Source organism: Daucus carota, chromosome 8, assembly GCF_001625215.2.
Source record: "Daucus carota subsp. sativus chromosome 8, DH1 v3.0, whole genome shotgun sequence".
Lineage (NCBI taxonomy): Eukaryota > Viridiplantae > Streptophyta > Magnoliopsida > Apiales > Apiaceae > Daucus > Daucus carota.
The window spans coordinates 31,492,364-31,512,898 of record NC_030388.2 but is presented as its reverse complement, the minus strand read 5'-3'; the positions used below and the strand labels follow the sequence as shown (position 1 = coordinate 31,512,898).

The following is a 20,535-nucleotide window of genomic DNA, read 5'->3' as shown; positions in this document are numbered from 1 at the left end:
CATGTGCAATATCTCACCTAGGGCCCAAGTCCTTACTATATATAAGTAGTGGCAGAAGTAGGATTCTGAAATAGTCGGAGCTAAAATAGTAGATCGCTGAATTTTGGAAGTTGGGTGCAGCTGGAAATCAAGTATCTGCTAATTTTTAACTAAAAATCATGACATTAAAAAATCTATATTAATTTTTGAGGATCCAGCGGGAATTTAGTCTAAGCTGATCCCGGATTCCGGCTCCCTACGTATAAGGGCATGTCTTTTATCCTTATTATCATGTAGGTTCAACAAAAAATAATGTTACATTTCGATGGAGCGGAATAAAAGATATTCCGTGTACAGAGTAATTCTAATTTCGGATGCCGATTTCGCATACATGAATTTAACCTCCTCATGATAGTCTAGAATCAAACCTACTAGCATTCTGCTGGCAACTACACTGGCAAGAGGAAAAAAATATTTCAGACTATATGATGAACTCTGTTTCTACTGAATGTGTTCCTGTTAATACGCGATCATGACCTCCTTCCTCTTTTCAGCTTTCCGCAGTGCATTAACATGTAGCATGGCTGGGAAACCAACAGATTGCATCGTTTCCATGGCTATTCAAAATATTTTTGGAAGTGTCGAACAGCAGCACTTTCTTAAATGTTTAAACGTCTTCTTTACTGGAGATACTGACTCTTGCATTAGTAGAGTTACTTTCTGATGTTCTGACATCCTCGGTTTTATCAGTATGAATTTCTGGTGCTCTAACACTCACGACATAATCATTATTTACATCTGGTGTTCTGAAACTCCCACTATCACTAGTATTCACATCTGTTGTTCTGGAACCCCTAGCGCTACCAGTAGTCGCTTCTGGACTTCTGCAGGGGGTCCCTAGGAGCGGAGTTTTTGCCATATCTTTGATCCTGTGCAGAAGGAAAGTTCCACAGAGAATAGTGATAAAACCGGTAATTGCACCAATGATTTGTGATGAAGTTGCATGATCCCAATCCTAAATGAACAGGCACAACAATTGAAAGATTAGGTTAAAACATTAAGATATTCTAGCATGTTTTGTTCTGAAACGAGTAGTATTGAAGTTGTCAGCAATAAGTAAAATACATCTGACAGACGATTATACACTACTTAACTGGAATCAGATAAAACATATTTCAGCAGATATGGTTATAATAACCCACAACACTGTCATAATTAAACTGCAAGATTACAGAATGAAAAGACGATCAATCACCTTTAACATTATCATGCTCGCTACAATGGTGAGGCATGTAAATCCAACATAATAGACCGGAGAAACTACGTTGATATTGAAAGTGTCAAGTGCCTGCAGATATCAAATTCAAACCAGATTAGTTTCTCCTTAAAATGACACTGTGATAAAAAAAAATTGGCAACACTCCTACAAATAACAAAAGCCACTAGATCCCGATAAGATATCTGCTTTTGACCTGGGAAATTGGAACATGAATAACGCAGATTCAATTGGAAGAATAAAATTATTTTAAAAAATATAATTGAAATTTATCTTAAATATTGTTTCCCGCTATTCAGGAGTGAAGATGGCAATGCTCTTCTAGACAGTACATTCAATTATAACTAGATGAGACTGAAATAATCTTAAACTTATGTTCTAACTCGTAGCAAAAATTAGTGCACAATGCTCTAGCATTAGCTGAGTCAGGGTATCTTATAGTCTACATGTGTTAGTGTCTTTCAGGAACGTGAAATTCCTCACTAAGTTCAACATGTATAACAAAACATTTGGTATTCCGTCAAGAATCACTTGGGAACGAGGCTGCTGCAGGCTTGATTATAGAGTAAAACGCTGGGCAGAACTAAAGGTTCCATTGTTTGATTCTTCAAAGTATGTTTTTCTTAACAAAAATCCCCATCCATGTTCAAATTCAAGTTAAACCGATATATTGAATTAAATAAACTAATATGCATGCCTTAAGATTAGTAAAAACACTGGGAAAGAGATAGGGATTTAGTCCCAGCATAATCATAAATAGAATATTCAGGCTAAATTCGCCCATTTAAACTAAAGAGGGGATTGTATTAAAGAGTGTACAACAAAGAAAAATTGTAAGCAGATGTATTATCTTATGAAGCAAATGAAGACTGCGGATAATTAGATAAATAGATAATATATGTGAAGTAATCAGGTCAATCTCTAATTATATTTGATAGACAAACTTGAAGCGAAAAATATCATATCTACAAAGAGATTCATAAACTTGCCTTGTTCAAATAGTTCAGCTGCACAAGAACACAACCTATCACGAGCAGAAGAAACATCCAAGTTTGGTAGTATTTGAATTGATTTTTCCCTCCAAAGGACAGCTTCAAAGCAATCCCTACTGCTTTTACGCCCATAACCTACACAGAGGGACTGGATAAATTTAAGAGAGGACATGTATGGTATACATATGTTAAGCTACAAAAAGATATATGACAGACCGTCAGGGAGCCTGCTAGTGAGCAGACTGCAATGTAGACAAGTAAACTTTCTTTCCCATAACGGGGTGCCACCTGGAAAATAAGGATGACAACAGCGACTACTACAATGCAGAAGTAGATTATGAAACCTGAATATGAAAGCATTTACTAGTTTTAGTAATAGATAACAGACAGACATTTGCTTATGACAAAATAATGTATACACGGAAATTAACTATTCATATAATGAAACGCAACTGCAACAATTAAGAAACCAGCTGCAGCCATTCTTAACCAAGAAAATTTGGCATAGACTCTAACTTGTCAATTTTTTACCTGGCTGCAATGCTAGATGCCACAATTGCTTGACACTGTTTATAGTTCTCTCCTGTGGAGCATGTACAACAACGCCAACAGAGCCGATTACACATAAAACAATGCCAATCACACCAAACATGTTCAGTCTTTCCTTCAGCACGAAATGGGCTAGAATTTCACTGTGTGTTATGTAAATATAAAACATTAGTACTGGTCGGGTTATTTTAAAATCTCAGTCGACAACAGTAATATCAAGTTACCTGACAATGATACTTAGAGCTCCCAAAGGAGTCACAAGAACTGCTGGTGCATATGCATAGGCTACAAAATTAGCTACTTCCCCGGCAATCACTTCTTAATACAAAATTTGTATTAGTACAGACATAATTAACGTTTGAAGTTTGGGAAAATGAAAAATAAACTATAATCCAAAATTTGAAAGCAGTGCAGTATATATGCAACTACACAACAATTACAAAAAATGTAATTCTTTATATAAAAATTGAGGCATAACATAATAGGGATGATGATACACATGAAGTACCAACTCCCTAAGATACTGCCGGATAATTTGTGAAGAGATGACAAGCAAGTTTGCAATAGGAAATCTTGCCGGTCAGTAAATAGTTACCACATATATCATTCTCAACTCTATTACTGTAAATTTCATTGGAGAAAATACTTTAACTGTAAAAAGAACCATGGAGAATGAACTCTGTCTAAGGAATATGCATAGTTCTTAAAGGTTTTACACCATCAAGGCATTAACTAACAACACGAGCTTCAGCTACATGAAACTTTCAGCACGGAAAGATGCAGAAATACAAAAACAAGTACATACTTGTTATCATTCCCGCCCACCACATTGGCTCTTTCAGATAAGAGTAGCCTCCTGAACCTGATAAACAAATTGCCACAGGATATTACGTCAAGCACAAAAAGAATATCCGCTCCAGAAAGGGTTGTGAGCACCAATGCCAGATCACTCAGGTATTCTTACACGTATAAATTAGCTAACGCTCTCTAGAGAGCATAAAATAAACTCTAAAAGAGATAACAGTGTCAGACTCCATTCATCCTCCAACAAATATTACACTAGTACAATTACTGTGGACGAAGTAGAAATATTAGTTAGGCATAGAGCAACCACTAGTTTAGTAACCTGCTGTGTTCAATTGCATTGCAACAACATATAAACGTATCAAAGCATGGGTGTTTTGTATCCATTGAGCGTGACAAGTATAGATGTGATATAAAGACAGGGAAATCGAACCTGCCCCAACTCCAGAAGCACCGGCTCTCATAAGACCCTTCTTCTTGATAATAAAACTGGTTCCAATGAAGGCACTGGAAGACAAAGCTAACACAAGCCCGCGAACATTATCAGCAGAGAATCCCATCTAAAAGAAAGCACAAGGATGTGTACAAATCGAAATCTTGATGCTCACTCTGTGCCAAATTCAAGATCCTAATCAATCCAAAAAAAAAAACATCAATATACACTTAAATTTATAACCACACACTGATCACTAGATAATATGAACAATTGTACATGCATTTGTAAAACAAGAAATTCACATAAACAAATCAAGACAAAATTAACAGTAATGGGATTATTCATATAACACCTTATAGGCACTTCTGGCAAAAGGGTAGGTGATCAAACTGCTATTGGATCATATTCATATCAACCATCTAAAATCGATAAATCTCAAAAAGACTAATGAGTGTAAAGTACTGAAACTATCTTAAATCTCTCTGTAGACTGATCAGTGATCTGAGATTCTCAGTGAACTATTTTTATCATCATGGTGGAAGTAAATAAAAGAGAAAAATAACAAACCAATACGTGATTTTTTATTTTTGGATATGTTCAAATCATTTGTATCAATTTATTAAAATTGAAACTCACTGTGATCATTGCAGTTCACAGAGAAGAAACAAAATCTTTTTATTTTTTTTTTTTTTTTTTTGAAGAAACAAAATCTTTTTATTATCACGTGTCAAACAAAAAACCTTTTTTTATCATATTTCTTACTCTCGTTTTTATGGGAAAAATCTAGAAAAGCAATTATATAAATTATTTTGCTTTATATTTTTTTGCAAATATACACAATTCAAGACATTTACTTAATATTATTTTTCTCAAATTTCGGAACTTCATTCCTTGAAATTTTGAAAAAAACGCGAGTGAATAAAATTTTTATTCCTATAAAATATAAAGACAATCAAAACACATATTTATAACTATAAATTATATTTCATAAACTTCCTTCACAAAAAATTCTATGAACTAATTTGAATATAAATATCATATCTGTCAAAATAAACACACTCGTACACATATTTTAATACTTCCATAAAGTATAATTTTAAAATTTATTTTTAAAATTTTAAATAAAATTTTAAAAATAAATTATAAAATTATATCCGACATTAAATTAAATCACCGAAAGCCATTTGAGACAGTCCTGTCACAATTATTTCATCTTTCAACTTGATATAAAGAGCATTAAGTGGATCACTCTTCTCTTCATTAAACGCTACCACTTCTATATAACATCCATCTCCTTCTCAAGTCATTTATCCACACACACTCCTTCAAGAAACACTATGTGCACCATAAACTACGACGTAATCTCATCATCTTCACCCAAATTAAGACCCGACCCATTTCATCTCTCCTCGTTTAAGCCCCATCTGCCACCCACCCATGTCAGTTTCCCGACTCGGGTCGGGTCGACCCGACTCAGAGCTTCAAGATCCGAGAACTCAGTCACAGCAAAGCAATCACATATGAGCTTTTATGAGCTTCTGGGCATCCCTGAAACTGGAAGTTTAGTGGATATAAAGCAAGCTTATAAGCAATTAGCAAGAAAGTATCACCCGGATGTGTCTCCACCGGGGCTGGTTCAAGAGTATACGGAGCGGTTTATTCGGGTTCAAGAAGCTTATGAGACTCTTTCGGATCCGGGTCGGAGGGCCATGTATGATGAGCATATGGCTAAAGGCATTCACTTTGCTTTCTCCGCTCGAAAAAATTATCAAAACAGTGAGGTATAAGTTCTTTTTTTGTTTAAGGTCTTTTTTTAATTTTTTTTCTTATATTTTATATATTGGTGATTGTGTTGTTTTATTGTATTGAATTAGAGGTGTGAATCATCGTTTTTGATATGGGAGGATTCGGGTGTTGTTGCGGAGATTTTGTTGTAATTGTATATGTTTCGGTTGATCATGACATGTTTGTGTGTATGTATAAAACTAAAGTTTAGATCATTCTCTTGCCACTACTTGAAGTAGATGCTCAGTGTTTTTAACTGTAAGTATGGACTATTTTATTATATTGTATATGGCCTAGTGCACTGAGGTAATCATATTCCACAAAAAGTTAATCTTGAGTGTTTGCTAAGATTATATTGTGATTCTAATCTGTATGTTTGATTAAATTATGATTAGTATTGTTGTATATTAAACTAGGGTCATTACGGATGCCACTTGTACTAGATGTTCTGGTTTTTATATGGATGATTATGGACTATTTTATTCTTTAGTATATGGAATATGGATCTTTGAATTTTGGGCACCCACTAATTCTGATGCTTTATAGTTTTTTTGTATTGCTCACATGGTTTCTTAGTATTGATGTTTCCTTTGACATTTTAAGTTATTTATTTGGGAATTTTTTATTTTCTTTTTGGATTATGGAATGCGTGAAACTGGTATGTTAGTAATTGATTAGAATTGGAGGGTCATGTTCCAGAGAGAACCATTAGGGAGAGAACCATAGAACCCTTACCTTATAAGGCAGGGTTCTCCAGCAAAACTTAAGTATGAGTTAGGGTTCTGCAGCAGAACTTCACATGCAAAAAATGTCAATATCTATGTATCAGATTTTAAAATTATTTTTGAACACGCACAACGATGAAAAAATATGAAAAAAACATGTATTTAGATTTAGATCCTAAAAATTTATTTAAAATTTAGGGTTCCGCAGCAGAACCTTAGTGGTTCTATGGTTCTATTTTAAGGACTGGTTCTTTCTTGAGCGCGACCCTAGAATTGGATGTTTGACATTTTTTATGTATGAGATCAAATATTATTTTTAACGAAGAGACTAGAGGGCCACCGAGGTTTATAAGGATTCACTTTGTTCATGACATTGTTCCTTTGCAGGATCACCAATCCAGCAATAGTTCTTCTTTTTTATGCCAATTTCACTCATTTAATATTATAGTCGTCTTGTCACGTTTTATGGCATAGGATACATATCCCTTGTTTTTATAAAAGTTAGATTCTGTTGAAAAGATATACTCCCCTTGTTTTATTAAACGGAAGTATATATTTCTGCAGTTTGCTTTAAGATTCTTTATTAGTTGGATCAAGCAATGTTGCACACAATACTTCAGTTCAAATACAATGAATACTATACTGTTAAGAGTAGTAACTTGGGTTTGAATTTCTTTGAAGCTAGCATGCAGTAGGCCAGTGTCAATATTTTGCATTATCGGGCATAGTGTTTTTGTTGAATCACAAAACTTGGACAAATTTTGTTTAGTCCAAATTAGAGCAACTACAATTAGATGTCATCCGTTTTTGTTTTAAAAAACAAGGATCTTTATTTGGAATTCCATTCTCTTTAAAGTGTTTGAGTTGATGTCTGTCATTAAATTTCACAAAAGCAATTCACTCCGATGCCATATGGTAGTAGGAATTTTTAGTACTAAAGTTTTGTAGAAGTTTGTTGCTGACACAATATGGACTCTTTTAGTGGAATGCTGACTTTATCTGTGATGAGTTAACTTATTATGCTCAATTCAGTCTTGCTACAGCATTTTTGGAGATTCTATTAATCCGGAATACATATATTTGTTTAGAAATTATCAGTTTGCTCATATTAGAGTATTTTTGGTTTGAGGTGTCGTTACTGGGGGGATTTTGTTCACATATTTAAATATTCAACTTTTTGCATTCAGAATATGGAAGACAGAAGAGAGTGGAAGAATCGCTGGCAGTCTCAACTATCAGAGCTGAAGAGAAGAAGCATGTACAGAGAAGCCCGGGGAACTATGTCATGGGGAGAACGAGTGCGTCAACAAAATAACGAGTCTGCATCGTAGAACGGAATAAGATCATTAACACATTGTATATATGAACATATGCTACTCTTGTATTTCGGCTATGTTTTTGTTATCGAGATAAAACCTCTTATCCTATAAATTTGGATGTAGAATGTCCAGTTGGATCTTCTTGCTTGTAAATGCTAACAACCAAAAACCTGCTTATATGTATGTACAAAGTTAATCGACCCTCTTGTTTCGTCGATCATAAATATTAGAAAAAGCTATTCTGTACCTTGCTCTTGTTTCTTTCCGTAATGTTATGTCAATGTACATGTTGAAATCGGAGTACAGAAGGGTCATGCTTTTCTTCTCTTCATATCTATTACAGTAAAGAATGGTTATTTATGTTGATGCTCTAACAGTTTGAAGGTGTTGTGCCATCAGATATGCCACGGCCACTGTAAGACAGTGATATCGCTTTCTTTCAGCAGCAGGAGACCAAGGTACGCAACTTCCAACCCTTCTTGAGGCCAAAAACAAAGAAAATGAAGGATGACTTTGATCGGAAGAAATGTGTGGAAGTAAAAAAGTTGAAATGGAATCGGAGCAAGATGTGTGTGCAGCATCTTTCGAGGGCCAGGCTCAGGGCCAGCTATCTTGTCTTCGGTGAAACTATTTGGACAGCAGGTTAACATCTATGTCACTATATGCCTGAGAATGACTGGCACATAGCTCTTTGCCTTACACTTCTTGTGGTCCTCTCTTGTTATGAAACCAACTGTTTTGAAGATTCTTTGCATGATTGCTAGCATGTTGAACATCAATAGCCCTAGAATTTTGAATAATCCGACTTCGGATATTATTAGTTTTGTCGCGTAGAAAAGCTCAAGCTCTAGCAATGGTCTTTGAACCAGCATTGCGCATCTCTGTGTTTAAGATGTATCGGCTCTGACCCGAAAATCGTTGCCCTTCTTTTGTTCTATATGAATGTCTCGTTATAATAATATTAGATAGACAGTTATAAATTGAAGGTTTATTTTTTTGGATATCCGAAAAAGAAAGTAGTTCACATAGAATGGAACAGATGGCGGATATAGGAAGTATTCATTCTTTTTGAGATATCTAAAAAAAGAAAGTAATTCACACAGAGATGGTGGACACGAAGGAGTATACGGAGTTTTTGACGCATTTAGAAAATTCTCGAAAACAAAATAAAAGATTAACAGGCAAACCTGGATACAGGGCCTTGGGCCTGGATTCTGTGACCAAATAAAGAGGTTATCCCCACTTCATGGGTCTACACTCATTTATTAACTCATTTAGTAGCCCAAAACATTTAATGTATTTTTTTGACAATTTGGCTTGCTCCCCTAGTCTTCCTTGTTTTGAGGAAAAATTGTCGAAAACAATCAAAATATCGCTTTTTCTAAATTTTTGCGATTTTACTATCTAATATATTTGTAAAATATTAATTTTTTAGAAAATATATATATATAAATACGGTCTACAACTAGATATAACCGTTCAGTTAATTGGTCTCGCAGGAATTACAACTATGATTGCATGCAATCATATGCAGTTCAGTTAATTGGCCCGCAGGTTACATATAGTATTTTTATAAATATTTTCAATTTGGTATTTTTACAAGATATAGTATTTTTGTAAAAAAAAAAAGAAGTTTTGGACTTGGTTATTTATGAGAAAGCCCCATAATTAGGAACAAAGTTTCATGTAATCCACATATTTACTGTAGTATCGTAGACCACGTATGTTCTGCAACTATAGAATGGTATAAAAACATTGCAAAATGTGTTATTTTGCAAATTATGTTCTATAAATATCATTATTTTGTTAAAAATTTTGACAATCCTAAACATTCTACAAGTTAAATAGTGAAAAACACATAATTCTGCAAAATATGTTAAGTTTGCAGAACATATTTACATATTACAGAACATATGTGTTCTACTTGTCGAACATAAATGATTTTTAATATTTTTCATGAAATAGTGATATTTATAGAATGTATTTCACAAAACAACAAATTTCATACATTTTGCAATGTTTTTATGCCATTTTATAGTTGCAGAACATACGTGGTCTACGGTACTACAGTAAATATGTGGATTACATGGAACTTAACTCTATATATATGTATAATAATTTAATGATATTATCTATTAATAGATATTTAATATCATTTATTTACAGAAATAAGTCACTTATTCTGAAAAAACTACATATTTATCTATATTTTTTAATAAATAATTGACTTTCTTCTGAAAAATGAGATGAATCAAACAGGACCCGTATCGACCAAACCTACCTTCCTACTTCCTTCTACAAGTAGAGTTGCAACTCAGAAATATAATGACAGATTTCGTCAATACAATGAGAGCAGAGGCACCACTTAGAGCAACTTAAAAGCTAGAGACCTTCTTGCTAGCCAAAATTTACCAGGAACAAAGCAACTCGAAAGCTAGACCTTCGTGCTAACCAGAATCTACTAAGAACCAAATGAAATGCTCGATGAGCTGCCAGAGAAAGTGAAGTATAGATTTCGTAAAAGCCTAATAACTTTCATTACAGTTATATACACACTCTAGGGGAACTTATCAAGCTAGTAATTTTACAAAAACCCAGAATACAGAACATGTTATAGACAGAAGCTACTCCAGATGTTCCGGTCAAATGAATTGAGCATACTGCTCTTTACCTTTTCCCTTTCCCTTTATCTCGAACTTATCTATGTTACAAATCAAAACTTTGGCAACAACTAGTTTCTCTTACACTCGATCAGAATTCAGAAAGAGTATTTTCTCCTTAACGTAAATAAACATAAAACTGCAGAAGAAGCCGATACATCTCTCTTTCTAACTACACTCAATTTCAGCACGAACCTAGTCAACTTTCTGAGTTAGTTGCGTACTCCAGCTCAACAGTACTCAGCGGTTTGTCTGCACCTTTAGTTTCACCAACACAAAAATTGCACCTCTACCCGGCAATGGATATGAACTTTAATGATGCAGAGTCCTATCCGTCTGCTCTGCAGAAAGATATCATTGCTCTGCAAAGCAGGTATTGTCCAGGTTTGTACCTGCGTTTGTGTGTGTGCAAGCACATTGCACCTCATTGTTCAGCAAAAGAATATTAGGACACGGGAAATCAGTTAAACACCCCATCAGTGCAATTGAGTGAGGAAGAATCCGATGGAAACCAGGGATAATCAATATCGAAGGCAGCCCTTAAATAGATTCAAGATGGAATGGTAATGAAGAACCCAACATAAGATGTGCCAGTCTGAGTGCCACTCAGTAAGGTATTACGTATGGCAGAGCAAAAACATCAGCTGACTCTATCCTTAAAGTTTCAGCCCATACCTGCTGTCCTTGGTTCACCCCAACAGGATCTACTTCAGACTTGTTCAATAGAGAATCTTTGTTATTAAACAGCCATGCCTGGTCATCAACATCAGACCACTCATCCATTTGAGGAACTGTAAGTACTTTGCTTAAGTACTTCATATCAGGATGAGGAGGCTTTCTTGATGCTTCAGCAATATGCTCAGCGATCACAGGTGGAGGCTTTGCCGCCTCAGAAGTAGGCACCTGATGCGGTCCTGTTAAACCATTTATCTTGTTATCCTTATTAACTACTTCAGAACTATTAAGTGTCCCCTGCTTTTGTGAGGTGAAAAGGGTGGTGGTTTCCAGAGGTCCCGGTTTCTGTCCATTTTCTGACAATGGATGAGAACTGAGTCTTGGCATTTTCTCAGGCTTAATTACATATTCTGAAAATCAATCGGTAAACAAGCAACAAATGTCAGCCAAATTTAATTACAGGAAAATGCTTTTTAAGAATTATTGAAAGTCAGCTGCACATGTGCCTACTCATAATTATAGAATCATGGGAAGAGAACATGCGACTCTGCAAACACCTTTTAAGAAATATTCGAACTACATCTTAACACAGTCTATTAGCAGATATTATTATCATGGTTCAAGATGTGAATTAACTCACCGGGCAAGAAACCATTTTTCTCAATATCTTTTCTTTTTTTCAGAATACCCTCAGCAGCATTCTTGTCGTCGTCTTTGGGCAAATGAGATGTCTTGTTATTCGGAGTACCAGCGTCATTCTTGTTGCTACTCCTAGAATCATCCTTCTCAGATTTCTGACGATCCTTTTTTGCTTTATCTTCCTTCCGCTTCTCTTTTTCACTGTTTTTGTCTTTTCCCTTGCTCTTTTTTTCTTTGTGTTTACTTTTCCGTTTTTCCCCTCTTTTATCATCTCTTTCTCCTTCTTTCGATTTCTCTTTCCCTCCCATTGTTCCCTCAGAGTTATCCTTGGATTTAGGAGGCACTCCAAATTTATTTTGTATGCTTCCAGAAAGGTTCTGAGACATTGCATTTCCATTGAAATTTTCTTCATGGTGGATCCTTTGCCCATCATTGATCTTCCAGCTATTAACTTGTTTGTCCTTAAACTTTTCCTTGCCTTCAACCGTACTAGAATCTCTGACTGCAAATTTATCAATTTTCTCAACCTTCTTGAGTCCCTTATCCATGAATCCCTCAACCATCTGGCTCCCTGTTCCCTTTCCGTCGTCGTTAATTCTCTTGCTGAAATCCGACATAAATTTTGAATCTTGAGAATCCTTGTCAGCAAAACTATGCAAAACAGCTTTGTTACCTCCAGTATGAGCCTGAAGCTGCACGGAAAACGTCTCATCAGCAGTAACTTTTTTCTCTCTGCTTTTCTCCACTTTCTGCTGAAGCTTCTCTCCATTACAATAAGCAAATTGACCAATCTGTCGCTTTTCTTCTGAGGTGCTGCTTTGTTCCTTTTTCTCTTCATCTCGCACTTTTTCACTCTGAAGAACTTTTGCTCTATTATACTCCTCACTCTGCCCCGAAAGTTTCTTCTCGGACGAGGTGCTACCTTTCTCTTGGTCTTTTTCCTTGTTTTTTTCTTTATCCTTCTTTCTATCCTTGTGTTTTTCCTTTTTATCTTTTTTCTCTCTATGTTTCCCATTACTTTTTTCTTTGTCTCGTTTGTCTTTGCCTTCTTTCTTCTCCTTGTCCTTTTTCTCCTTGTGCTTTTTCTCTTTTGTTTTCTCCTGCAACACACAAAGAATGTTAGACACGTCCAGCTTCAAGGAAAAAAGATAATTTCTGGAGTTGCAGTAAACAAAGACAAATGTCATAGTAGTGTCATATGCAACCCACAAAACCATATTCAGTTAGAAAAAAAAATTCCAAATAGACCAGTTTCAAAGGAAAAGGGGGAAACAAGGACAACTTGGGACCTGAGCTATATATACAAGTGACATATGGTAAGATCACTACCACCATGTAAGAAATCCAATTATATTCATAACTTAATCCCAGCTCTCTAAAATACTAACTAGAACATAGATTTCCACAATTCTATACTAGCCCCTCATGATAACAAAGACCCTGCTTGACAAGTCCCAAGGTTAACTGCATATTTATTTATTTTCCACATGTCAAGTGACCTATAAAATTAACTGGAATATCTTTAGGAATTTTAAAGAATGAATTTTTGGCTGGGATATAGCAAATTCAATCCATAGCAAGTACTCAATTCCCACCAACTAATGAGAACAGCATACTACCCTTGAAATAAAGTTTTAATTATGCAGGTAAGATACCTGCTAACCTAAAATTTGAAGAACAGTTCATGGTACGAGTCTCCGTGGAGAATAAAAGTCAACTAAACCCATCATATTCTTCCTTCCCAATTTTTTCCATCACACTACCCTTTACAATATTTATGTTACCTCTTTGTTCTTTTAAACCTGAACACCAGATATCAACTTATAGGTGTTTACACTTGTATTGATACCTTGTGCATGACTTATTTTCACAAAGAAGCGGCGAAACTTGTACCCTGATTCCTGCTACCCGGTCAATCATGAACTAAGGCGCTAAAGCATGACACTTGGGTGGTAGTAGACTAAGGATGCGAGAACCAGCATTCCAATCTTTAAATAATGTCGAGTTCATGAAACAAGTAGTGAAGGATAGCATTGGCCTCTGGTTGCATATATGAAAGTTACTGTATAACTGAGATGGAAATTTTAGTAATAGATACAAGCAAATTCGTTGAATTTGCTATTTAAAATGGTTTGTGGCTGTATATATTGGCAACTCATAACCTTTCAACTTATCGGTGATGGATCCGAATCAGACAACACGGTGACCTACAATAGTGTATTAATGTAATCCCAAACAAGTAGTTGACCTTCAATTTACCTAATGAAATTATACATGCGAGACAGTGCCATTCACTACATATGTGGTAGGTTCAAAACTAACGTAAAAAATTTCTCCTAGCAAAAGAACAGAGTTATTTTGCAATAGAAAGGGTAAACACTTGAGAAGGATAGCTATAGATTAAAGATACACGCATGCACTAAATTCTTGCTACGATTTTCAATATCTAGTCCGACAACCATAATTATGTGAAAACTATATGGAATAGAATGCTATATTCTACGATGCAATTAGTACTTACCTACACTCCTGAACATGTCGATCTAGTAATTAAGACCCTACATTGTTTATAATTTCTTAAATGTACAACTATCCTGTAATACTACACCACAATCATAGCATGATATATGTTCCAAAGTCAGGGCCGGCCAAATCGGGATTTAGGGTGGTCCCTCAATTTCAGAGGGTTCAATTTCTTTTGTAATTCTGCTCCTATTAAATACAAATCAAATTATACTATATGTATATAGTCTTGCGTATCAATTTTTATTCTTCATTAAACTCCAACTATTTCTGAGCATCTTTCCATTTACAATTGACAGGAAGTATACTGGATTTAATGGTGCAACACAAGCCAATTTGCCAATTTCCATTCCCAATCATCTTGCCTTAAAATTTTAGATTATATACTATCTAAAGCTTACAATTGAAACTCCAATTCAGTGCCCAATTCTGATTTTCTTTTGATACTTATCTTCATCTATAAAGACCGCAGAAGCTGTTCGAGTTTGATGTACAGCTGTGTGAGCCTCCAGTAGTATCTCAAACTTGTATACTTCATGCTTCTATTAAGTCTAATACTTTGATATTGTACTAGTAAAATAATTAGATGGTAACATTTTCATATAGATTTGTTTTAATAAAAATATAATTATTATTCAGGGCCTCATATTAATTTTCTGTACAAGAGCCATTAAATTAATCGACGCTCTGCTGATAGGTTGGCAATCCTCAATTTATGAACCTTCTACACGAATGGAAACAAACAAGAAGTCAATTCTTCTATAACAAGATATATCAGCATGTAGAGACTGAAAACACAATATGCTTAAATACAATAGTATAAGAAACGATTAAAAGTTTCTATCTGAGCCTTTCCGCATCAAGCTTGTGACCTAGGTTAATCAGGGTATTGTCCGTTCTGATGTAACTGAACTATGGACCTACAAGCTGCTTGGATGAATATGGGTTATTGTGTTTGGTTCATTAAATTTAAATTGGACAAGAGAGCTCCAAGTTCCAAGTGTTTTGTAGTCACTAGAAAGCAAGGGAACTTGGTTATCTAGGCCCCCGTGGTAACCACAGGTTACATAGCTGTCAAAGATAAAACATTAATAACTTACCAAATTTAACTATATATAACTTACTCTCACATAATAATGAACCAGAAACACTTCCCTTCAGTTACCTTGGAACTTTGTGCTGTAATCTAGTTACAGGGCAGTGCGAATTCCCTATGTAACTATAAGTTGACAAAACAAATGGGACTTAGGAGTGCCTAAAAAAAATGTTCAGTAATGAACGTTCATAAGCATTAAACGAGGGGCGGTTAAGATTTTGTGAGGAATAATGTCATGGTATTGCATACCATGCACACAAAAGTAGTCTTTATGGCAGAAGGTAACATGTGCCCTCAGATTGGGAGGAAATTGCAAAATGCAGAGTGAATGGAATACACACGCTTTTACCAGAAAGATTAAAGCAATGGATAACAAAAGCATATAGTAAACAAATGAACAATAATTGCATGCTGCAGAAAGAAGTTTCTAAGTAGAGGACCGAAGTCAGTTAGGACCAGAATGGGAACTACGTGATTTCGGTATACTGTCATTATGTATACTTTATAGTATAAATTTGAACAAACATGTAAGGCAGTTCCTTAATATACATTTATATCCCAATTTATGCAATATCGAACACCAAAAGAGCATTACTATTGCAAGCAGACGGCAACATGTAAATGCTTATAACACAGATATGAACCTTTTTCAGTATGTTGGCAACTTCTGGTGCAAGCTTCTTTTCATATCCTGGTGGTGGAAACGGAAAGCAGCGAGACATCGTACAGTAAATCACAAGAGGCAAATATAACACTGTCCTGAAACAAAAGTGCTTCTACAACTTTCAAGCAGCAATGTTGCAGTAACGGAAGGAACCAGCTATATTCTTGACCATGCACCATGCCCTTGTGCTCATTCCGGCTTCACAATGATTCTGTAAAAACTTTTACCACTTTTCTCCACTCACAATGTCAAACTCCTCAAAACTAAACCTTACTGCTATCCTGAGGTATAATTTAAATTCACAATCACAGTGTGGCATCAATCCAAGATCCTTATGTCACAATACTATTAAAACACCGGGCAATTCCAAAGTCACAAACACACACTGTAGAGGTGATATCACACACACTTGAGCTAATCAAAACCAGTCCTCAGGAAACTAAGAGGGTCAACTACAATCTGATCTTCAGCTTCTTTTCCACTGGTTCCCACCAAGAATCAGAACCTCAACTCTATCACCAAGTCCCGAATCGACCCTGATCATAAGAAAAACCAAGAAATCCTTTAATCCCCAATCTGGATCCTGATCCTAACCCTAATAATCACAAAACCAAACACCCTTTACTAATTTGATCCACCACCATAAAAACCTTAACTTTTATCCCCAAACACAAAATTCCAAGAAAACAAACAAAAGGGTCGAACAAATTAGCACTTTTAGCTGAAAATAAGCTTTAGGGTATCCAAGAAAAGTGCTTTCCACACACTTTGAAGCTTAATTACACCCCTAATTGGCAAAACTCATACACACACACACATATCTAAACACAAAGAAATGGGGGAATACAACAAACGTGGTAAATTTACCTAGTGAAAAAATCAAAACTTTCTTCAACAGCACAAAAGAAAGACGCAGATTTATATGAAGATGATGAAAATGATGAAAACCCAGTTGGGCTTTTAGCTCGTTTGTGGTTCTTGAGTGCAGAGATATAGATACAGATTTGTGTGTGTAGATAAATATGGTGAGGTGGGTTTCAAAGTTTCTTCCTTCTGTATTCTCTCAGTAGGTTTTTCTGTTAAGAAAACACAAGAAAAGGGCCAAATCTCAAGGCCAAGGCCTTACATATTGAGGGAAATAAATGTTTTTTCCTTTTCTTTTGAGAGAGAAAAAAGAAAAATAGGGAGAGAGATGGGAGAGAGAGATAAATGTTTTTTTCCTTTTTTTTAAGAGAGAAAAATGAGAGAGGGATGGAGGATGTTGTGAAACTCTGTGGGAGTGAAAAGGTTAGTACTCTCGCTCGCACATTGTTTTGATGGGGAGTAAACTTGCTAAAATCTTGCACAACTAGCCTATTTTTGTGTATACTTATCTACTTACGATCATCAATATATGGATAAGGAAGTTTTTCTAAATTTATTTAACTTTAACATAATTTCTAAATTTTCTTTAACTTTTGAAAATATTAAAAATAATAATTATTATCTTAGTTTCTAGTATGTTAGAAGAAAGTTTATAATGGATTAGAAAGATCACACTGAAAAATCAAATATTTATTATTAGAGTCTTCTTAGCTATGTTGCAACTGGTTGGTAAGAGTATCTCCAAATATGGTAGTTAAATTCTCTAAAGTATTGATTATGTAAAATTTGTGCTTCAATGACAATCGTTATATTGTTTCACCATATTTTAAGAATGAAATGTTATAATTTAGATGTTTTATTTTAATATGATAGTAAATGATGTCAAATCTTATTGTAAGATTTTAGAGGTGACCAAATATAATCAGTTTAAAATGATCGATTATTTAATCCCAAGGGATGCACAAAAATACATACTCCCTCCGTTTCAAATTAGATGTCCACTTTAAAAAAATCACACAGTTTAAGAAAAGTGAATGTTCACAAATCAATTGCATTAAATGATGTAAATATGTGGAATTAGGTTGATCTAGGAAATATAAATAAGGAGTATGTGAAGTAGAATTGACTTTGGAAATATGAATTTGCATTGAAAGTTGAAGTTGACAACTAATTTGAAATAAAAATTTTCTTTCAAAGTGGACATGTAATTTGAAACGGGGGGAGTATTATCTATATTTTTTGTTCATACATGATATCAAGACTTTTTATTATGAACTTTTTCGGACTATAGATACTCTTAACAACATAAAATAGTGATTCTGTAAAGTTCGGTGAGCTTGTAAAACATTACGTTGATAATGACTATAATAATAAGATATTATTATAATATAATTTGTTATGAATAGAGTATATCAATTTTATTATTGATGAGATCATATGTAATCTTTCTCTAGATTCGACCGATATCACCAATATTACGAGATTAGCTAAATTTTCAGATAAAAAAAATGTATGATTGGAATGAATTTTTGTAACATATTCTACATATTTTTTATTTTTAATATCTCTGAATTGGCTAAGAAATTTGGACGGTCGAAGCTAAATCATGTGAAGTCCGATTATGTAGAAATGTAGAAATTGTCGAACTTGTAAGTACGTGTGTATCAATAAAGTTGTCTATAATTGGTAATATCAAAAATGATATATTATTTATATTTGAAACATAATTAATATAACGGTGTTTATTAAATTAGTCGGTGTAATGTACAATGATATCAAAATATTATAAATTTTTGCAAATTTTCAACTAACGTTTTTTTTTTTATGATTTTGGATAATCTTGAAAACTACAAATAAAATTTTATTCTATATCTTAAATTAAATCATACATCTTTCATGAAAATTAAGACAACATCAATTCAAAATAAACTTTATTATTATCAATACATAACTACATTCAATATTAAATTTACAATGAAATTCCACACAAATTTAACAAATTATTTGTGATAGTGTGTACGACACCCATAAGTAAATCGAGTGGAGTTGCTTTAGAAGAAGAATTTAAGACTGCGAAGTCATTTGCCTAATCACAACATGTGGCCTGGTTCCCTCCTTATAAAAGCGAGTTTTTTCTCATTTCCACGTGGCATCACCCTGTCTGTACTATGCTTATATCTGTCCGTACACGTGTCGCTCTGTCCCAGACTCTTTTCATGATTATTGAATTCATGTGTTTTTTTGCATTTTTGTAGAACGTACTTGGAGTGAGAGTTGTACTTGTACAACAATGTTTCGCTAATTATGTTCTTAATGCTTGTTTGGTTGCATCCGGGAATTAACTTCCTATCAGAAGTAGTAATTTCCTGGTAATTAAAATATATGGAAAGTGAAAAAAATTGTTTGGTTGTTACTGTGAAATTTAAAATCATGGAAATTTCCAATGACCAAGGGTGGGGTGAGTTAATAACTTCCTACAAATCATGGGTATTCATACTTCCATGGAAGTTGCTCTTCCCTTACTTTTGTCAGCCAAACAACTTCATCTATAGTTACTTCCTAGGAAGTTGAAATTCCTGGGTATTGAAGAGGCAACCAAACGAGCACTTAAGTTCATATTTTTCCTGCAAGATTTATATAATTTGTACTCTCTCCGTCTCGCCAGAAAGCTTACGTACATTATTTGCACGCATTTTGAGATTCTCGTAAAGTATAGTTTTATAACATATTTTTAACTTTTTTAATAAAAATTTAAACTTCAAACTTTTTCAGAAATTTTTTTAAAAAAATATATAATATAAATATATTTTATAAAAATTTTAAAATGCGTGTAAAAAAATAACGTAAAAGATGTAAGACGGAGAGAGTATATAATATACATGCAAGGGTGGGTGTTCCGCACATACGAATTCAGGTTAGAATTTCATTACATTCCTAACCCCACACAATATTAACAGTGTAGTTTAAGGTCTTGTTCAAAAATAAGCGGTTAGCGAATTGATTTAAATATTTTAATTAGTTAATTGAATTAGATGTTTTGATTGGCGGGATTGAATAAGAAGTTTCTCGTATAAACATGTTTGATAAATAAGTGATTGATTAAATTTTCTACCAAAATCTTCAACCTAAAAATCTTCATAAAATATTTTTTCAAAATTTAATTTTTTAGATCCAAATTATTATTTCAATCCGCCGATTACCAAATACTAATATTAACAGATTTTGTCTAAAATATCCGCCGCAAACATGGCATGAATCTTAAACAGTACTCCCTCTGTCCCATTTTAACTGATGTTTGACTTTTTAACACGTATATTGAGATGTAAAAAAATAATATATATACTCAATAAAAAATTTCAATTCTTATATCAAATAAAAGTTTAGATTCTAAACTTTTATTTGATATAAATTTTATAAAAAATAATTATGTTTAGAAGTGATTTTTTTAACACCTTAAAATACGTGTAAAAAAGTCAAAAGCAATTAAAATGGGATGGAGGGAGTAATATACTAATACACGTGTATGTTTAATATTTTTTGAAAAACTTT

At 34.1% G+C, this 20,535-nt stretch overlaps 2 protein-coding genes across 4 annotated transcripts; both read right to left on the bottom strand.

The window, feature by feature from the left end:
- Positions 1-277: 277 nt before the first annotated feature.
- Positions 278-4,626, bottom strand: LOC108197791 (probable magnesium transporter NIPA1). 2 transcript variants are annotated; one of them, XM_017365494.2, is made up of 9 exons: positions 4,389-4,626; positions 4,034-4,228; positions 3,602-3,658; positions 3,021-3,111; positions 2,779-2,939; positions 2,464-2,591; positions 2,245-2,382; positions 1,235-1,327; positions 278-994 (listed from the first exon to the last, which is right to left on the bottom strand). In XM_017365494.2, the coding sequence occupies exons 2-9, from the start codon at positions 4,158-4,160 to the stop codon at positions 647-649; spliced, it is 1,143 nt and encodes a 380-aa protein (XP_017220983.1). In that variant the 5' UTR covers positions 4,161-4,228; positions 4,389-4,626; the 3' UTR covers positions 278-646. The 2 variants fall into 2 exon arrangements, with proteins under 2 accessions (XP_017220983.1, XP_017220981.1); XM_017365492.2 differs by having other exon boundaries at positions 3,021-3,114; positions 4,389-4,625.
- Positions 4,627-10,355: 5,729 nt separating this feature from the next.
- Positions 10,356-17,381, bottom strand: LOC108199689 (uncharacterized). Of its 2 annotated transcripts, none has more exons than XM_017367628.2 (4): positions 16,990-17,381; positions 16,103-16,717; positions 11,841-12,939; positions 10,356-11,610 (listed from the first exon to the last, which is right to left on the bottom strand). In XM_017367628.2, the coding sequence occupies exons 2-4, from the start codon at positions 16,178-16,180 to the stop codon at positions 11,132-11,134; spliced, it is 1,656 nt and encodes a 551-aa protein (XP_017223117.1). In that variant the 5' UTR covers positions 16,181-16,717; positions 16,990-17,381; the 3' UTR covers positions 10,356-11,131. The 2 variants fall into 2 exon arrangements, with proteins under 2 accessions (XP_017223117.1, XP_017223116.1); XM_017367627.2 differs by having other exon boundaries at positions 16,103-16,658.
- Between the last annotated feature and the right edge of the window lie 3,154 nt (positions 17,382-20,535).

Coding starts and splice junctions, on each gene's coding strand:
- LOC108197791 (XM_017365492.2), bottom strand. CDS start 4,160: ATGGGATTCTCTGCTGATAATGTTCGCGGGCTTGTGTTAGCTTTGTCT. Junction 3,115..3,601: donor GTGGGCGGGAATGATAACAA/GTATGTACTTGT, acceptor TTTTGTATTAAG/AAGTGATTGCCGGGGAAGTA. Junction 1,328..2,244: donor AGCTGAACTATTTGAACAAG/GCAAGTTTATGA, acceptor TGATATCTGCAG/GCACTTGACACTTTCAATAT.
- LOC108199689 (XM_017367628.2), bottom strand. CDS start 16,180: ATGTCTCGCTGCTTTCCGTTTCCACCACCAGGATATGAAAAGAAGCTT. Junction 12,940..16,102: donor TTGCCAACATACTGAAAAAG/GTTCATATCTGT, acceptor TGTGTGTTGCAG/GAGAAAACAAAAGAGAAAAA. Junction 11,611..11,840: donor GAAAAATGGTTTCTTGCCCG/GTGAGTTAATTC, acceptor ATTGATTTTCAG/AATATGTAATTAAGCCTGAG.